General features: G+C 33.0%; 2 protein-coding genes across 4 annotated transcripts in view; both read right to left on the reverse strand.

The window, feature by feature from the left end:
* Positions 1-327: 327 nt before the first annotated feature.
* On the reverse strand, positions 328-2,799 carry LOC122005674 (protein trichome birefringence-like 31). 3 transcript variants are annotated; one of them, XM_042560798.1, is made up of 5 exons: positions 1,681-2,799; positions 1,442-1,613; positions 1,164-1,363; positions 938-1,081; positions 328-865 (listed from the first exon to the last, which is right to left on the reverse strand). In XM_042560798.1, the coding sequence occupies exons 1-5, from the start codon at positions 2,061-2,063 to the stop codon at positions 526-528; spliced, it is 1,239 nt and encodes a 412-aa protein (XP_042416732.1). In that variant the 5' UTR covers positions 2,064-2,799; the 3' UTR covers positions 328-525. The 3 variants fall into 3 exon arrangements, with proteins under 3 accessions (XP_042416732.1, XP_042416731.1, XP_042416733.1); XM_042560797.1 differs by having other exon boundaries at positions 938-1,084; XM_042560799.1 differs by having other exon boundaries at positions 938-1,084; positions 1,442-1,602; positions 1,681-1,886.
* Positions 2,800-2,994: 195 nt separating this feature from the next.
* LOC122005675 (ubiquitin-conjugating enzyme E2 36-like) overlaps positions 2,995-19,880 on the reverse strand; it is a 29,083-nt gene continuing 12,197 nt past the window's right edge. Inside the window, exons 7-8 of the mRNA XM_042560800.1 lie at positions 3,324-3,421; positions 2,995-3,192 (exon numbers count right to left, since the gene is read on the reverse strand). Coding sequence (XP_042416734.1) covers positions 3,155-3,192; positions 3,324-3,421 — 136 coding nt within the window. The 3' untranslated portion in view covers positions 2,995-3,154. The remainder of the gene's footprint in view (positions 3,193-3,323; positions 3,422-19,880) is intronic.

Genomic DNA, 19,880 nt, shown 5'->3' on the forward strand with positions numbered 1-19,880 from the left:
TTTATTTCCTTAAGGAATAAGTTTCTTCCACCTAGGAAGCTGCTCAGTTCTGTGATTTACCATCCTTCCACCGGCCTTGGGGTAGACCGTAGAGACACCTATAAGATGAGTGTTAACACTTTTTACCACACATATAGTGGTTTTTAAGACACTTGGTATCTCAACCTTTCATGCATATAAAAAAAACTCATTCAAAGCATGCAACCATAGTATGATTGTCTCAATTTTCCAGCTAAACAAAATTTTAATAGTTTATTTTAATTGCTCTTCCATTTTCAAAACATACTCATTGACTCTCATGCTGTGGGTCATTCATTGCCCAAGAGAAACAGAAAAAAAAGCAATTCTTGTGTTATTTTATGGTGTTAAATCAGCTGTAGCGGGGAAAGATAGGTAGAACAGTTCCTGCTCTTCTAACTGAAGCATGTCATCAAACAGATCTTCTATTGATAGATCTCTCAATATTTTGTAAAGACAATTTTCTACCCTCCTATTCTAAACAGGTTTATCTTCTTTTATAGTTCATCAGTTATCTATCAAGTATGCAAACAGGATCTCATTCCATGTATCAGGAACACCAGGCAGACACCAATGGATACAGTCTGCAAAGCTCAATGGTTTCAATCTCTGCTCACTTGTTACTAACTTGCCCCTTCTCTCAGTGTACACTGAAGTATGGCCATCCTTTCGGAACTCCGATAACTGGGTGATGTTCAGAAAGGTGACATTCACCTTCATCTCTCGCAAAGTCTTCCCGACCACCCTTAGGATGCTCAAGTTGGATCCTGAGCCCCAAAATGGTCTTTGAATTGGATATGTTTCATTGAAGCAGTTCCCATTGCTTCCATTTCTCCACTCGGAGCTCCTGCAATACAGTGCCAAAGTTGGAGATATGAAATCAAGGCCAAATATTCATTTAGTTTCGACTTGAACTCACCAAAGATGCATGGGTGACAAGCTCATGAAGTAGGCCTTCTGTTTCTGAGGATTTATAGCAGATTCCATCCATTGTGACCATGTTCTTAGCATCAATTGGTATGCAGTGAGAACCTCATACTCTTTGATTTTCTCAGATCCAACTCTTCTGTGCCATAGATTCAAGGTGTCAATTACATTTAGCTTCTCGACAGAGACGAATCGAGAGGGGGCGAAGAGCTACCTACGTTGCATTGATTTGATTTTGACTCATCCACCAAACATAGCTATCGAACACCAAGATATCCACCTCTTTCCAGTTCTGGCTGTGCTTCGTGATCTCATCCAAGTTCACCAGCCTTTTCTGAACCCTATGCTTTGTGGCATGGTCTGCATTTGACTCCACCAGGAAAGGAGCCCAGTAGAACTCGACCGACGCATTGAACTCCTAACCATGAACAAGTAGCAACAGAAATCAAGCTATAAAATTTAATCTCAATAGATGGAGCAACACAAGTCTTATCACCTCTGCTATGAAAAGTTTTCTTGGAGGATCCTTGTGAATGAACTTTTTGCTGTCAGGAATTGCAGATTCGATCAGGCAAACCATGGACTCCCATTGCGTTCTCTGGATCGAGTCACCAACGAACATTAATCTCTTGTTCCTCAACCTCTCCAATAAAAGCACTGCATTGAACCTGAACATGCCATTAATTCACTTGAGATCCGCAACATAAACAATAGTATGAGAGAATTGACTCAAACCTTGGCATCTCACAAGAATTTGGTTTCCACCTCCACTTCTGGTAGAGTGAATCTGGCCGGCCATTCCTCCGGCAAGTGACTTGCCGGGTCAAGTAAGGGCAGCTGTCTTCACTGTACAGAGGGCGAGAGTTTTGCTTATCCAACACCCATTTACCTTCAAAGAGGTTGCATCCATGTCCAAGTACAATATCATGGTCTGCTCTAGCACTTTTTGCTGATTTGTCTCTTGCAAAGGTTGGAGAAAAAAGACTGATGATATGATTCAGTCCTTGATTCAAGAAAGCATTCTCAGTGGTCAATCTCAGTGTGCTGAGAAGCAGAATTGATGTGAAAAAAATGGGGATGAGAGCTGAGAGACAAGGGTTAGCAGGTGATGGCCTCATTTAGGAGTGCAACGAGTATGAAGGAGAGGAAGGTATTATGAAACATATGTTGGATGGCTTGCACTTTAAGAGTTCAACAGACAAAGTGTCCTACCGGTAACCACCGCAAATGAGTAAGTTGGAAGGAATGATTCTCTTGCTTTTCAAATACGAAGCCAATTTCCTTTTTCGAATACATCACATATTAAATATTTGTAGCATCATCTTAACCAGATGACACATCAGTGATGTGATGTCACTAAATTGAGTAGATTCAAAGAAGCAAAGACTAGAACAAACATCTTCAAATGAATGGAAGACGTCAATCCTGTGCAAGAGATTTCCATTTCACTGCTACGCCAGCTACCGGTCTAAATGAGCTGGTCATCGTCCCATGTCTTTAGGCTCAGCTCGGTCTGGCCATAACTGAACCATGTCATGTATGACACGGAATCAGGCTTTGGGAACAATCTTTTATTCAAGTCAGGCTGAGTTTAACCCACACATCCTTACACATCAAGCGAAATCAAAGTGGTGTGTAGAAACCAGGAAAGAAGCGGTGGGTAGAGTCAAAAAGAAGATACGACTGAGCCGGGTGAACCAGAAGAGTGAATCAAATTCAAGTTAACTAATGCTGAAGATGCAACTCGTGAATGTATAGTTCCATACTGTAAATCTTATCGCGTTGGAGATCAACGCATCTGTGTGTAAAAAGAAAGGATTTTTATAAACAAAGCTTTAGTTGAGACAGGAAGATATAAATTTCTTTATCGTTTATATTAACCCTTCTAAGCACACTCGCTTGGATTGGTTGATCATCAGACTTTTGAATGTTTTCACAAGTCAACTGCTAACAATTGGCTCTTGGCTCCATTGTACATCATGTGGGAATTGGTATGCTGAACAAACTTTATTGGATGCAGATTATTGATTATGTAAAATTGAGACTATATTTGGCAAGCACGAGTGAGCCATCATTATCATGATCGACGATGTTCTAATTACTCCAGTACCTTAGTACGTAAGTCCATTATCAACTAACATGGGTGATCCAAGAAATTGTTCCGTTACATCATAACATATTTGGGCCTCAAAATTCAGCCGCCAGATAATTATGCTCCAGTAGCAAAGAGGCGAGTCCATTCTTTTGCTGCAATGTCCAAGAGAATGCACAATGTCAGAGCACAAAGATTCAGAAATTGATCTATCTAAGTAATCCAATCCCAGTAGCTTGTTGACATTCCTAGACAATGTTCGACTTAAAAAGGATGATATGCAGACCTGTTTCTACAGCTTCAGCTTCATTTGTCTTCCAATGCTTAGCAATATTCTCAGATAGTGGATCATCTGGGTTGGGAGCGCTTAATAGTGCTTGAATGCTGATCAAACACATCATGAGAAAGAAAAATAAACCTCCATAATAAGATATGAGAGCTTTCTATGACTGATTAATTAAAAAAGAACAGCGCGGTGTATAAAATTTCCGAAAAAGATCCATTGTACACAGTCTTATCTTACTTTTTGCATGTGACTGTTTTCAAAATTCGAACCCGAGAGCTTTCTATGACTAATTGATTCAGTAAAAAAATTATAAACCAAACATTTATGGTAAATGAGCTCACTTGAATCTTGTTTAGTTAGATTTTTTATTATGTTTTTAGAAAATAACATTTAAAAGAAAAAAGGTGTAAAATGAATATTGAGCATTGATTTTATTTGGCTCCTTTAAATTTATAAGAGGTAAAAAATATGATAAATATTTATTTTTTATTTCTAATTTTCAGTGGTTTGTTTTATTTTCTGAAAATTACAAATGAATAGAAATTTTTCACAAACCAAACAAAGTCTTAGTTTCTATATTAAAAATAAACAAACGGGAATATTCAATCACTTCTGAAAACAATTCGCATGCCACCACATAAGCAAACTATGGTTTGCAAATAAAGAATTTATCCCAACACAAATAGTTGCATCCTTTATTCTCATTTTTACCATTATTTTAACGTTCTTCCGCATGATTTAATTTTTATTTTTTCTTTTGCAGCATATTATTTGAAGTCTTATGTTGCTAGTTTTAAGAAATTGAATGAAATTTGTATCGTTTTTACAGAGTTTAGTTAGAGATATCTGCTGCTGGCTATAATTGTAAATATATGGTTTTCATGGTGGCATCTCTATATTTGAAGTGTACTGTTTGAAACTTTACATACTGTGGGTGGTCGAAATTGCAATGCAAGAGGAATAACACACTAACTAATAGAAAACACTCTGATTAATGGAAACCATCTTCTCAGACCATAACTCATCTGTCAGGTTTGGCCAAAGCAACATACATATTTGAGTAAATTTGCAATTTAGTTTATCAAAATTTTAAAATGGAATATTCCCTCCTTTGTGACATGTACAGACCAAGTAAAAAATGAAAAAAAAAAAAAAAAGGACAGCCCGGTGCACGAAGCTCCCGCCATACGAGGTCCCGGGAAAGGATCCATTGTACGCAGCCTTATCCTACTTTTTGCAAAAGACTGTTTCCAGGATTCGAACACGTGACCTTTTAGTCACATGGCAACAACTTTACCATTGCACCAAGACTCCTCTTCAAACCAAGTAAAAAATGATCGGAGTAAATTGTAAAAAGAAAAAAAAAAGAACAGAAGGATGTCCAATTTATCATACTCCCTCATCTTCTCTCAAAAGGTTAAAACTAAAGGAAAATTTTCCAAGTAAAATGGTCACCATGAATTTGCTACCAGTCCTTTATCCTATTTTAGGATGCTTTACCTGGAAATTAAACTAAAGATATGTTTGCCTTCTGAAGTTCACATAACCATTTTAACCTAGTTGAATATTCATAATAAACCTTGCTTTCACTGGAAATATATGTACCCCCAAATGTAACATAGCTTAAAAAAAATATCAAAAATTTTGAGTTCATATACTTTAGAAGAATATGCATGTCCAAATAAATTTAGTACCTAAAATTGTGAATATCACATGGAAATTTAAGAGTCTATCAAGATCGGATGAAAAAGAAAAAAGGGTTATGATTGAACCCCGAGATAACCAATGTAAAAATATCATAAGATGAAGACGACAATAATAACTAAGTCTTATCTCACTTGATGGGGTCGACTATATGGATCCTTCTACGTCTTTGGGACTCTTTCCCTGTTATATCATCATTTATATTTAAATAAATTTTATCTTATTTTATTATTGTTAACTAAATTTTTTTTTTGGTCTTCCTCGTTTGATATACACATTTGTCATAATCTTACATTGCCTAACTGAGCATTTATTATCATCTAAGTCCATGTCTGTATCATCTTAAATATGTAGTTTTCCCTCAATAGGCGCAACCCCGACTTTCTCTCTAATATTTTCATTTATTATCATGTTCATCCTTGTATGTCCTCATATCCACCTTAATATCCTCATCTCTACAATTCTCATATTCTGTATGTGATCTAACATTCAGCTCTATATAATATAGTAGGTCTAACGGCTGTTTTGTAAAACTTACTTTAAGTATTAAAGGTACTTTACGATCACAAAGAACACTTGACGCTCTCCTCCATTTAAACCATCACGTTTGTATTCTATGTAAGACTTCTCTAATCCCTCCATCCTTTTACAAAAATAATTCTAAATACTTAAAACTCTCAGTTAGACAAATCGTCATCTCCTATCTTAACAATTGTCTTATTACATCTAATATTACTAAACTTAAATTTTATATATTCTATCTTTACTCTATTATTGCTAAAATTTTTCACTCTAAAGCCTAAAATCTTTCACTTATAGCATATACAGTCAAGATTCGAAATTAACATTTACTCTTTCAAGTATCTTATCTAATAAAATAATATTATCTACAAATAACATGCACCACAGTACCATATCTCAGATGTGTCCAATGAGTTCGTCCATGACTAGTGTAAGAAAATAAGGACTTGAAACTGATCATTGATGTAACCCTATCTTTATAGGAAACATTTCAATTAATCCACTGAAATATTCACTCTTGTTATTACATCCTCATATATATCCTTAATTAGTTTGATATACAATATGCTAACACTTCTCTTTTCTTAAATTCTTTTTATAATTTCCCTTGTGACTTTATTATAAAATTTTTTAATCAACCAATATCATATATAAATCTTACTTCAATTCTCAATAATTTTCAATTAATAGTCCGAAAAGATGAATAACTTCTATTGTCGACCTTCTAACATAAATCCACATGGCTTCCTTAGTCTTTTTTCTATTACTCTTTTCCAAAATTTGATGATATGACTAATTAGTCTAATATCATTATAGTTTGCATAGTTGTGTACATCTCCTTTATTCTTATATAAGGGAATTAGAGCATTTACCCTTTATTGATCGAGCATCTTTTTAGTTTTCAATATCAGGTTGAATAACTTTATAACTCATTCAATATCTTATTTCTCTAGATACTTTCATACATCTATTGGAATATCATTTTGGTCTGTTTTTCTATTTTGCATCTCATTAGAAGCTTATTCTAGTTTAATTTTACAATAAAATTTTATATTTTTATACTCATTTAACCTACTTAATTTCTAAGTTCAGTTTCACCTAAACTTTCATTAAAAAGTTGATAAAAATACTTCTTTCATCGCTCTTTTATTTTCTTATCATTTACTAATACTCTATACCATATATTTTTAATACATTTTATTTGGCTAAGATCTTTCTCTCTCTCACTTTAACTATTCTATAAATGTCTCTTCTCCCTTCTTGTGTATCTAACTTTTAGTATAAACATTCAAAACTTTCATTTTTAGCTTCATTCATTGCTTTTTTAGCCTCTTTCTTGACTATTGTATATTTTTTTAAGTTTTCTTTGGTATCTTATAGGTTGTTCATTTTTTCTTCACTTTCTCCTCTACTTTCTCATTCCACCACCAAGATTATTAACTTGGAGGTGCACATCCTTTGACTCATCGAGTACACTCTTGACTACTATTTTTAACCTTAATATCATCTTATCCCATATAGTATTCAAGTCGTCGTATATTTCTCCTAATATTTATATTCCTATCCTCTCCTTAAATATATTTTGTTTCCCACCATTTAACTTCTACCACTTAATTCTATAAGACGTGTATATTTTCCTTCTATTAATACTATACTTGAGACGTATATCTAATATTACTAACCTATGTTGGATAGTTAAGTTTTCTCTAGCAATGACATTGCAATCTTTACAAATCTGTCTATCCTTCTTCATGACAATAAGAAAGAATATATAATTTATTATTCCCAGTTTTGAATATGACCAAATGTTCTTCTCTTTTTTTAAAAAACGTATTAGTTAATATAAGATCATATGTTATCATAAAATCCAATATAATTTTCCCTTTTTCATTTCTGGTTCCAAACTCATAACCCTCATGCACCCTATCATATTTCTTATTTTTCACTCCTACATGTCAATTTAGATCTACTTCTATTAAAACCATTTTGGTGGCGGAATATTTTGTAATACCTTATCTATGTCACCCCAAAATTAAGATTTGATGTGTTCATCTAATGCTACTTGAGGTACATATATGCTAAGTACATTAATAGTTTTTTTCGTCACCACTATCTTGAGAGTTATATTCTATCCCTCATTCTAACTATTCTTATTATTTCATCCTGTAATAGATTATCAACAATAATACCTACTTCATTTGTTGTTTTACTATATCAAAACTTAAAATTCAAATTTTTTATCATATTTTCCTTCTCTCCTATCTATTGTCTTTTGTACACACAAAATATCAATTCTTCTCTCAATTATCGTATCTAATACCTCCATTACTCAGTGTTGATAGTAGCGATTAGGGACCACCTACCGCCTAGGCACTACGATGGCGGTCAGGGACCGCCTATGCAGTGCCTAGGCGATTGGATTTATTTTTTTACTATGTTTATACATAATTAAATAATATATTAACTAAAAGATAAAAATTAAACAGTATCAAATATTAGAAGAAAAAATTACTATACAACAATAATTAAGTTTTATCCCACTAGGTACTAGTGGGTCGACTATATGGATCTTTTTTACGTGAGCTCTATCCCCCTACTATATCATTATCTATACTTAAATAAATTTTATCTTATTTTATTGTTGCTAACTAAGTCTTTGTTGATCTTCCTCTTCCTCATTTGATATGTATGTTTATCATAGTTTCACATCACCTAACTGGAGCATTTATTGGTCGTCTAAGTACATGCATGTATCATCTTAAACGTGTCTCATAGAATTTTCCCTAAAGTTCTAAAATTCGCTAGGCACTAGTCAGACAACAGACCAGCATCTAGGCTGCCTAGGTAGAGACTAGGCGCTGCTAGATAAATTCCTCAATATCAACATAAATTACATAATAAATCATATACTATAACTCCAACATAATAACATCAACTTTAAAATGAATTCAAAATTACACATAAAATATCACATATTTATTCTACTTTTTCATCTCCATAATTTTTAACAACTTGTTCTTTATCAAACATAAACTCAATATCATCATTGTGATCCTCTTCTTCTTCTTCAGATGCAAAATCATCCTCGTGAAGTTCTCTCACTCTAAAGCTTTTTTGGGGTTATAGATTTTTATCTGCTCCACTTGTTTCATCAACCATGTGAGCCCGGAACCTAGTTCAATTTCTTTATCTTCCCCACCATCCATAATCCAACCTTATGCATTTGAAGCATCTTTTGCAAGAAGAACATCGTCATTCTTTTTTTTTTCCTTTTTTGTTTGTTCAACAATTTATCATTAAATTGGACAAATACTAGATATCCAACCTATTTTTTTCTTTGTATGAATCTAAAAAAAAAAGTAAGTAAATATCATAGTTAGTAACATGAATATAAACTTTAAAATTAATACTTTATTTTAATTAAAAATTTAAAGTTTACTCCTTAAAATGTACTCCAATTTCTTTCACACCAAGATGAATTTGTAATTAATGAAATATCCTCAATGTCACTCTTAGCAAGTTGGGTGTGTAAACACCGTATGTACTTCATGCATATGGATCAAATGTATCATTATTTTTTTCACATGCTTTTGCTGCCAATGTTTTCCCAAATAACTCAATCTTGTCTCTGTATTTTGCAAATTTTTTATTAATAATTGTATCTTGTACATTAAACTCATTAGCAAGAAAAATTTCTAAGCATTCAAAAATCTCCCTCGTGACCTCCTCATAAAGAACAATAAAACTATCTTTATAGTAAAAATAGAGATTTAACAAAAAGACAGTGGTATACAATGTTCTATCAAGTCTATTCTTCATTTTTGACTCAATAATCACTATGATAGGTTGATAATTTGATTTCATGTTATTCAGGACCACCTTAATATCTTTTTTAGTTTAAAGAAACTCCCCATATAGAAATCCCATGGATGACTTTCTATCTTCATCTACCAATCGAAGAACTCTTACCAAAAGAGTAAATATTTTCAAACAAAGTGTCACTCCATTCCAAAAACTCATGCTCAGTAAGTTAATTTCCCTTTGTTTGTTTTTGACTATTTATATTTCTTCCACATATCACTTGTAAACATGACCCTTAAACTAGATTTTTTTTAATCAAACTTTGAAATGTGAAAAATTTTATGCAAACCTGGTAACTCCTAGCCGGACGTGAAACTTCTCATCGACGACAATCTTATGATGAGCATAAATGAAAATTGTAGAAGACTTGACTTGCTCAATAACCTTTTTTATCGTGGAAGCTTGTCAATACTTACAAGCATGAGATTAACAGTGTGAGTTGCATATGAACTCCAAAAGATCCCAGGTTGCTTTTCTCTTATCAATTTAGCTACAGTCATATTGTTGGTAGCATTGTCTGTTACAACAACAACAACAACAAACAAGCTTTTTCCCACTAGGTGGGGTCGGCTATATGAATCCTTTTATGCAATTGAGTTCTATCTCCTATTATATCATCATTTATATTTAAATAAATTTTATCTTGTTTTATTGTTGCTAACCAAGTCTTTTTTGGTCTTCCTCTTCCTCGTTTAATATGCATGTTTGTCATAGTTTCACATCGCCTAACTGGAACATTTATTGGTCGTCTAAGTACATGTTTATACCATCTTAAACGTGTCTCTCGGAGTTTTTCCTCAATAGATGCAACTCCGACTTTCTCTCTAATGTTCTTATTTCTTATTTTGTCCATCTTCGTTTGTCCACACATCCACCTTAACATCCTCATCTCTGCAACTCTCATCTTCTGCTCATGTGCTCGAGTCATAGCCCAACATTCAGCTTCATATAACATAGCAGGTCTAACTACGGTTTTATATACTTATCTTTAAGTTTAAGAGGTACTTTACGGTCACATAAAACACTCGACGCTCCCCTCCATTTCACCCATCCTGCTTGTATTCTAGGTAAGACATCTCTCTCAATCCCTCCATCATTTTATAAAAATGATCCTAAATATTTAAATCTCTCGGTTCCGGGCAACTCGTCCTCTCCTATCTTAACAATTGTTTCATTACTTCTAATATTGTTGAACTTAAATTCCATATATTCTGCCTTTAATCTACTAAGCTTAAAACATTTCCCTTCTAGTGTTCTCCTCCAAGATTCTAGCTTAGCATTTACTCCTTCACGTGTTTCATCTACCAAAATAATATCATCTGCAAAGAACATGCACCACAGTACTGTGTCTTGAATGTGGCAGTGAGTTCGTTCATAATTAGTGTAAAAAGATAGGGACTTAGAGCTGATCCTTGATGTAACCCTATCTTTATTGAAAATATTTTAGTTACTCCACCTAAAGTCTTTATTCTGGTTGTTACATCCTCATACATATACTTAATTAGTTCAATATATGTTACGCTAACACCTCTCTTTTCTAAAATTCTCCATATAATTTCTCTTGAGACTCTATTATAAGCTTTTTCTAAGTCAATGAATATGTGTAGATCTTGTTTTTGCTCCCGATATTTTCCAATTAATTGTCTAAGAAGATGTATAGCTTCTATTGTCGACCTTCCAAGCATGAACCCAAATTGATTTTCTGTCACTGTGATCTCCTTCCTTAATCTTTTTTCTATTACTTTTTCCCAAAGTTTCATAGTATGACTCATTAGTTTAATACCCCTATAGTTTGCACAATTTTTTACGTCTCCCTTATTCTTATATATGGGAACTAGAGTACTTATTCTCCATTAATCAGACATTTTTTTCGTTTTCAATATCATATTAAATAATTTTGTAAGTCATTCAATACCTTGTTTCCCTAAACACTTCCATACCTCTATCGGAATATCATCTGGTCCAACGGCTTTTCCATTGTGCATCTCATTTAAAGTTTGTTTTACTTCTGAAGTTTGAATTTTACGATAAAAATTAAAATTTCTATACTCATTTGACCTAATTAAATTATCTAAGTTAAGTTGGTTACCTAAACCTTCATTAAAAGTTGATGAAAATACATCTTTCACCGCTCTTTTATTTCTCCATCGTTTACTAATACCCTATTACATTCATCTTTAATACATTTTATTTGGCTAAGATCTCTTGTTTTTCTTTCTCTCACTTTAGCTATTCTATAAATGTCTCTTTCCCCTTCTTTTGTATCCAATTTTTGATATAACCGTTCAAAAGTTTCATTTTTTGCTTCACTCACTACTTTCTTAGCTTCTTTCTTGACTATTGTATATTTTTTTAAGTTTTTATCGTTCTTATAAATATATAATTTCCTTATAAGCTATTCGTTTTTCCTTCACTTTCTCTTGTACTTTCTCATTCCACCACCAAGATTCTTTACTTAGTGGTACATATCCCTTTGTCTGTTACAATTTAAAAAATATTCTGAGCTCCTACTTGTTCAACACACTTGTCAGCATACTTAAAAATAAGTTCAGTTGTATGTGTCTCGTCTGAAAACACCTTAGATTCTAAAAATGTAGTACTCCTTGAAATTAATATATAAATTTAAGATGTTTCTTCTTTTTTATGACTCTATACATCTGTCATGATCGAACATCCATTCTTTGCCCATTCTTCTTCATGTTTCTTCAGTAGTTATTTTGCTCTTTCAACTTCGGCTTTCAACAGTGGCTCCCTAAGTTGATATTGAGTTAGAGACTTAAATCCTAGTCCAAAATTGACCTACTGCCTCCATTCGTTACTTGAAGTTATCATTATCAACAACATTGAATGAGATTTCATTTTCATAAATTCATCCCAACATATTATTGAACTTGTTGAGTTCTCTCTTTGAAATGAACCTCATTTAGTTTTTGTTAGTGAAGCACTTTACTCCCACTGGAATTTATATTTTCTGGAACAATTACTAATGCATCTATCTATGAAGCCAAGTGGAAGAGGGTTTTTAATTCCTTCTATCCCATCAATTTCAGGCCTTCTTCATCTAGAGAAATAGTCACATCTACTCTATAACTTTGTTCTTCCATTATTTTATTCTTCTTTCTGTTTCTCCTTTCAAAAATAACATGTTTGCACTTATTTTTATCTTCTTGAGATATTTTTCAACAATCAGATACATTTCCAGATATATTTTATATATGCTCCTTGATCCTATACTCCTCCGATATCATTTTTCCACAACTTGCATTTAATTTTAACTAGATTCTTAGGATTAATCAATATTTCAAACTTCCATCCGATATCATTTGACTTTCTCCTAAGAATCTCGAATGAGTTGAGTAATGGATTTCGTCGAAGATGGATCGTTTGTCATTGTGATAACTTGAAAAGTGATTTAAGAATAAATTTAGAAACTTTGGAATCATTAACGAGTCAGAGAAAAAAATTATATATACAACAACAACAACAACCAAGTCTTTTCCCACTAGGTGGGAAAAAAAATTATATATAAATAATTAAAATATAATTATATATAAAATATAAAGATATAAAATATTAAGATATAATTATACATTTATATTATACAAAATAGCATTAATAAGTCTGAGAATATATTAAAATTCTTTAAAAATCCTAATAAATTTTATTATTTAGATTAAATAAAAATTATATATAAATAATTAAAATATAATTATATATAAATATTAAGATATAATTATACATTTATATTATACAAAATAGCATTAATAAGTCTGAGAATATATTTTTTATATATTTATATAAATTAATAATACTTATTAGAATTTTTAAATTTAAAATATATTTTTTATATATTTAAATCTAATTTATATAAATTAATAATATTTTAAAGTATTTTTTAAATTTTAAATCTTATTTATATAAATTAATAGCATTTTAAATTATTTTTTAAAATTCTAAATATATTTTATTAAGATAATTTAATTAGATTTTATGAAAATCTATTATTGGAACTATCTCAGTTGGGAGTTGTTTGAATTAATTAAATCAAAATTTTGTTTATAAGAATATCGCGATCATGACACCATCGGAGGTTGATAGACTAGTCACACGATGCGTCCAGCGACGTCCCTCGAGGCTTCCGACGTGGCAATAAGGGTTGCAGGAGGCGTCCGAAGCCACCAAAAGCATCGCAGGATAGCATCGGACGTGTCCTACAACGCATTCATCCCTCGATGCTTCCGACTGGACGTCTCCTGCGACAATTCCAACGTCCTTCAATGCTTCCAGCGGGTCTGGAAGCGTCGCGGGACGCATCATGTGCCACTAGAAGCATTGCGAAACACGTCCAACAACATCTTTAGCAGCTTCAGACGCCTCACACGAAGCTTCCTACAACTACAAACGCCTCACGCGAAACTTCTTACGACCGTGAATACCTCACGTGAAGCTTCCTGCGACTGCAAATGCCTCCCGCGAAGCTTCCTACGACTGTAGGCGCCTCCCGCAACACATCCAGTGTCATCATAGACATCTCACGACATCCCGGCTAAAAAAAATTAACAGAACAAAATCAACTTACCCAAATGATTGAAGAGGCGAATCCAAAGTTCCAGACCTTCCGCGGGGAGAACAGACCTCCACAAGAAGCAGATGAAGAGGCAGACCTTCCGTGACGATTAAAGATGATCTAGGGCTTTAATTGGTTGGACAAACCCGACTTTTAATTTAAAAGCCCAAAACATCACCACCCGCCTAGCAATGACGCTGCGACGCCTAACAGCGCCAAGGCCACCTAGCGCTGCATAGGGTCGGCTACCTAAGCGATCGTGCCGCCTAGGTTGGCCGCCTTCCAAATTTTCGGTGCGGTTGGCTATTGTATAGCGCCTAGGCAACACCTAGGAGGCCACCTAGGGCGAATTTTAGAACACTAATTTTCCTTTAATAGATACAACTCCGACTTTCTCTCTAATGCTCTCATGTCTTATTTTGTCCATCCTCGTATCTCTACAAATCTATTTTAATATCCTCATCTCTACAACTCTCATCTTTTACTCATGTGCTCAAGTTATAGTCTAACGTTCAGCTTCATATAACATAGCAGGTCTAACTGTGATTTTATAAAACTTTCCTTTAAGTTTTAGAGATATATATAACACACCCGACGCTCTCCTCCATTTCAATCATCTTGTTTGTATTATGTATAAGTCATCTCTCTCAATTTCTCCATCGTTTTGTAAAAATGATCCTAAATATCTAATTCGTCATCTTATATTTTAACAATTGTCTCATTGCGTCTAATATTTCTAAACTTAATTTCATATATTCTATTTTTATTCTACTAAGTCTAAAATCTTTCCCTTCTAGTGTTTCCCGTCAAGATTCTAATTTAGCATTTACTCCTTCACATGTTTCATCTACCAAAACACTATCATCTATAAATAACATGCACCACGGTAGTGTGTTTTAAATGTGTCCAGTAAGTCCATCCATAATTAGTGTAAAACGATAGAAACTTAGAGTTGATCCTTAATATAACCCTATCTTTATTGAAAATGTTTCGGTTACTCCGCCTGAAATTTTTACTTTGGTCGTTACATCCTCATACATATACTTAATTAGTTCAATATATGTTATGCTAACACCTGTCTGTTCTAAAATTCTCCATATAATTTCTAGACTCTATCATAAACTTTTTCTAAGTCAATAAATAAAATATATAGATCTTATTTTTATTCTCGATATTTTTGAATTAATTATCTAAGAAGATGTATACCTTTTATTATCGACCTTCCAAAAATGAACCCAAATTGATTTCTGATCACCGTAGTCTCTTAATCTTTCCTGAAATTTCATGGTATGATTCATTAGTTTAACACAATTTTCTACGTCTCCCTTGTTCTTATATAAAGGAACTAGAGTGCTTACCTTCCATTGATCAGACATTTTTTGCATTTTCAATATTATGTTAAATAATTTTATAAGTAATTCAATATTTTATTTTCCTAGTCACTTTCATATCTCTATAAGAATATCATCTAGTCCAACAGTTTTTCTATTGTGCATCTCTTGTTTTACTTTTTGAAGTTTAAATTCTAAGATAAAAATTTAAATTTTTATATTCATTTAACCTACTTAAAGTTAAGTTGGTCACTTAAACCTTTATTAAAAATTGATAAAAATATATTTTCCACTGCGCTTTTATTTCTCCATCGTTTAGTAGTACTCTATTATATTCATCTTTAATATATTTAATTTGAATAAGATCTCGTCTTATTTTCTCTCACTTTAACTATTCCATAAATGTCTCTTTCCCTATCTTTTGTATCTAATTTTTTATATAATCATTCAAAAGTTTCATTCTTTACCTCATTCACTACTTTTTTAATATCTATCTTGGCTATTGTATTTTTTTTTAAGTTTTCCTCATTTTTACAAATATATAATTACTTATAAGTTGTTCGTTTTTTCTTCACTTTTTCTTGTACTTTCTCATTCCACCACCAAGATTCCTTATTTGGTGGTGCATAACCTTTTGACTCAACTATTATTTTTAACTTTGTACTATCTTATCACATGTCGTATTAGAATCACTATATATTTCACCTAATAGTTATACTCCTACCTTTTCCTTAAATATATTTATTTTCCATCATTTAATTTCCACCACTTAATTCTAGGAGTCATATATATTTTCTTTCTATTGATACTATACTTGAGGCGTATATCTAACACGACTAACTTATGTTGGATAGTTAAGTTTTCTCTAGAGATGAATTTGTAATCTTTACAAATCCTTCTATCCCTCTTTCTAACCATAAGAAAATCAATTTACGATTTATTATTCTCACTTTTAAACATGAACAAGTGTTATTCTCTTTTTTAAAAAAATTGTATTAGCTAATATAAGGTCATATGCTATCGCAAAATCCAATATAGTTTTCCCTTCTTAATTTCTCGTTCCAAACCCATAACCCTATGTACCTTCTCATATTCCTCATTTTTTATTCTGATATGCCCATTTAGATCACCTTCTATTAAAATCATTTCATTTGGTAGAATGTTTTATAATACTTCATCTAGGTTTTGGTAGCTTCATCTAATCTACTAGCTGTGCATATATGCTAATTATATTCATATTTATTTTGTCACTATTATCTTAAGGGCTATAATTCTATTCCTTTTTCTAACTATACTTATAACTTCATCCTTTAACAAACAATATGCAATAATACCCACTACATTTCTAGTTTTACTCTTTCCTAAAATTTCTCTATCATTTTTGTCTTCTCGTCTACTCATTTTGTATTTTGTACACATAAAATATCAATTTTTCTCCTAATTATGGCATCTACTACTGCCTCCATTAATTGACCAATAAGAGTTCCTATGTTCCATGATTTTCCTATGTTCCATATTCCAAATCTTAAAATATTAGTTTTCATATAATATTTTTTATTATCAATGAATAGAGTGAGAACTCTTGCCTATTTAACATTACACCGAAGTGAGATGTAGTGGTCCTTACCGATATATTATAGTCGATCCCTACAACACAAACTCTTGCATATTTAGCACTACGCTCAAGTTAAGGAGATGTAACAGTCCTTACCGAGACGTTACAATCGGATCATACAACGCATTCCTTCCGAGGAATAACCTAGCATTAGTATAATAATTTAATGGATTCATTTATTCAACATTTATCATAGTTTAACTGGCTGGCAACTTAACGCAACCCTCCTCCTTTATCCGAACTTGGGACTGACCATGATGGGTTCATCATGGGCGGAGTTAAAAATTACTATAAAATATATTAATTAATAATAAAAAAGTTAATCCAAATATTTTTTTAAAAATAATAATAATATTTTTTAAAATATATATATATAATTAATATGATAATTTTATTAGACTTTAATTAAGTCTATTTAAATTATCTCAACCATAGCTAGAAGTTGATAAAAATTATTGATATAAAGTTTTAATTAAATCCTAAGTTCAAAAACAAAAAATGTATGTGTTTTTGCTTCGCTGATTCGGCATTACGGTGTCAGATGCGTCGTCGAACCAAGGCACACGTCACTAAACCCGGACAACACGTTCGGACGCTTTACCTATGCCCAGCAACAAGTTTGGGCCCGTCACCTAGGTTCGACAATGAGTCCGGACCTGTCGCTTGAGCCCGGCGATGGGCCGAGCTTGTCGCGCGACCAGTCTGAACCCGTCACCGAGCCCAGAGGAGTCACTGAGCCTGGAGGAGTCGCCCAAGCTCGACGACGGTCTCGAAAGCGTCGCCAGAGGTCGGCGACGAGCCCAACGTGTCACGCGACGGGTTCACGATCGAAATGCTGAAACATTTGAAAAAAACCGTGAAGACCCGATTTTGGATATGGTAATGGACATTAGTGCACATACCTTTAAAGGTTAAGTTAGGTTCAACTCCTAGAAATCTTAATACCATAAAATTAAACCTAAGTTTATGACTACTTTGTGTCATGTGTAGGTTTGGATATTAGGGATTTCGAATGTTGGGTCTAGTTACTCATATGTTTCTTCTATGCTCTTCATCATGAGAATTTATGAGTCACATATTAATTTTATGTGTTTTATTCTAGTTATATCTATGTTTTTCTTGATTTCTATCAAGATGACTTAGTGAGTCATATGTTAAAATTTTATGCTTATGTTTCTTTTGGTTTTATCATGATAACATAATAAGTCATGTGTTAATCTTTTTATGTAACTTGGACTTATTCTAGCTATGTCAATGTTTCATGTGCTAAGTTGTAATGGTATGGTGGTCTTTCACCTAGCCTTTTTAATGAATAGATAACCTTTCACCTAACCTTTTTAATATGGATTTATTTGATACAAAGAATAGAAAATTCGAATAGTCATAATCATGATAATTAATGGAGAATTCGAAGAGTCATCATAATGATAATTAATGAAAAATTTGAAGAGTCATCATAATGAAGGTTATAAATGAAGAATTTATGGAGTATATAACTCTTTATCTTCTTAATTAATGAAGATCATAAATGATGAATTAATTGAGACCTTAACTCTTCGTATTCCTTGGAGGCTAAGAGGGAAATTCCTTCTATCGATTTCTCCCTCATCAACTTCTTCTTCGTTGACCTTCCACCGGAACAGATCGGTAGTGCTTCCAAGTCTTTGTCGATCCAAGAGGCTAGCACCTAACGGATCGTATCAAGTTCTGTAAAGTTTCTGTCCAAAACTAAAGAAGTTCTAGCCAGGTAAGTGGCCTTTTCGTTTCAAGTATAGCTGCAGAATATGTTTACATTTCGTCATTTTATATTGCAAATTCATTTCTTTTTATTCCAAGATGCACTGTTATGACTCAAGTTAGATATGGTAAAGGGAATTTCCGAAAATATGATAAGATATGACAAGTTATGGCCCTGATGCGGTGGGTAATAATAACCGATATATGCCCTGACGCGGTGGGCAATAATAATCGATATATGATCTCACCCTTTAGAGGAATTACATATAGGGGACTGATCAGTAAAACCATGAAAAACAAGATGTTTAACAATGCTATGTTTTTTAAGTGCTATGTTTTTAATTAAGTGCTATGTTTTCCGAAAACATGATAAGATATGACAAGTTATGGCCCTGATGCGGTGGGTAATAATAATCGATATATGGTCTCACCCCTTAGAGGAATTACATATAGGGGACTAATCAATAAGACCATGGAAAACAAGATGTTTAACAGTGCTATGTTTTTTATTAAGTGTTATGTTTTTGATTAAATTATGTTTTGTCATGAATTTTGAATGTCTTGCTAAAAGTATATGTTTTCGATTAAGTTATGTTTCTGTCATATTTCATGAAATATGTTTTCATCATGAATTCCGAATATTTTGCTATATTTTGCATTTTGTCATGCTATGTTCAATCGATCCCACTTACTGAGTGTTTTTTCAAGCACTCACCCCCCTTACTCCCATCCCCAGATAAAGAACAAGTCGAAAAAGAGGAGCAAGAGATGTTTTGGGGCTAGTAATCAAGTCGTGTCCAAGTGATTCATCCTTTTAGTTCATGTTATCTTTATTTGTACGCTTTCTCTTTTGGATTGTAAAGACAATATTTTCGTTATATTATTACTGGTTTGATATGTATGTTATGAGGCTTGTTGTTTTCGAGTATTTATATTCACGAGTAATGCCGGTGTCACGCGCCTAGGTCGCGTGACAAAAACTATCTTCGATGTTTCAACGTCGGATGCGTCTCCGAACCACCACCTAAACCACCACCTTTCGCAAATGCGGTGCGGTTGAGGTCCGCCTCCCGCCTAGGCAACCGCACAACTGCCATTTAGAACATTGTCATTTCTTTATCAGTAAGTGTTCGTAGGTTTCATATTCTAAATCTTAAACAATAAATTTTTCTATAATATTTGTTCTTACCCAACATATAGTATGAGAACTCTTGTATATT

This window comes from Zingiber officinale, chromosome 7B (assembly GCF_018446385.1).
Source record: "Zingiber officinale cultivar Zhangliang chromosome 7B, Zo_v1.1, whole genome shotgun sequence".
NCBI classification, from domain to species: domain Eukaryota; kingdom Viridiplantae; phylum Streptophyta; class Magnoliopsida; order Zingiberales; family Zingiberaceae; genus Zingiber; species Zingiber officinale.

Coding starts and splice junctions, on each gene's coding strand:
- LOC122005674 (XM_042560797.1), bottom strand. CDS start 2,063: ATGAGGCCATCACCTGCTAACCCTTGTCTCTCAGCTCTCATCCCCATT. Junction 1,364..1,441: donor GAAAACTTTTCATAGCAGAG/GTGATAAGACTT, acceptor GTTCATGGTTAG/GAGTTCAATGCGTCGGTCGA. Junction 866..937: donor TTGTCACCCATGCATCTTTG/GTGAGTTCAAGT, acceptor ACTGTATTGCAG/GAGCTCCGAGTGGAGAAATG.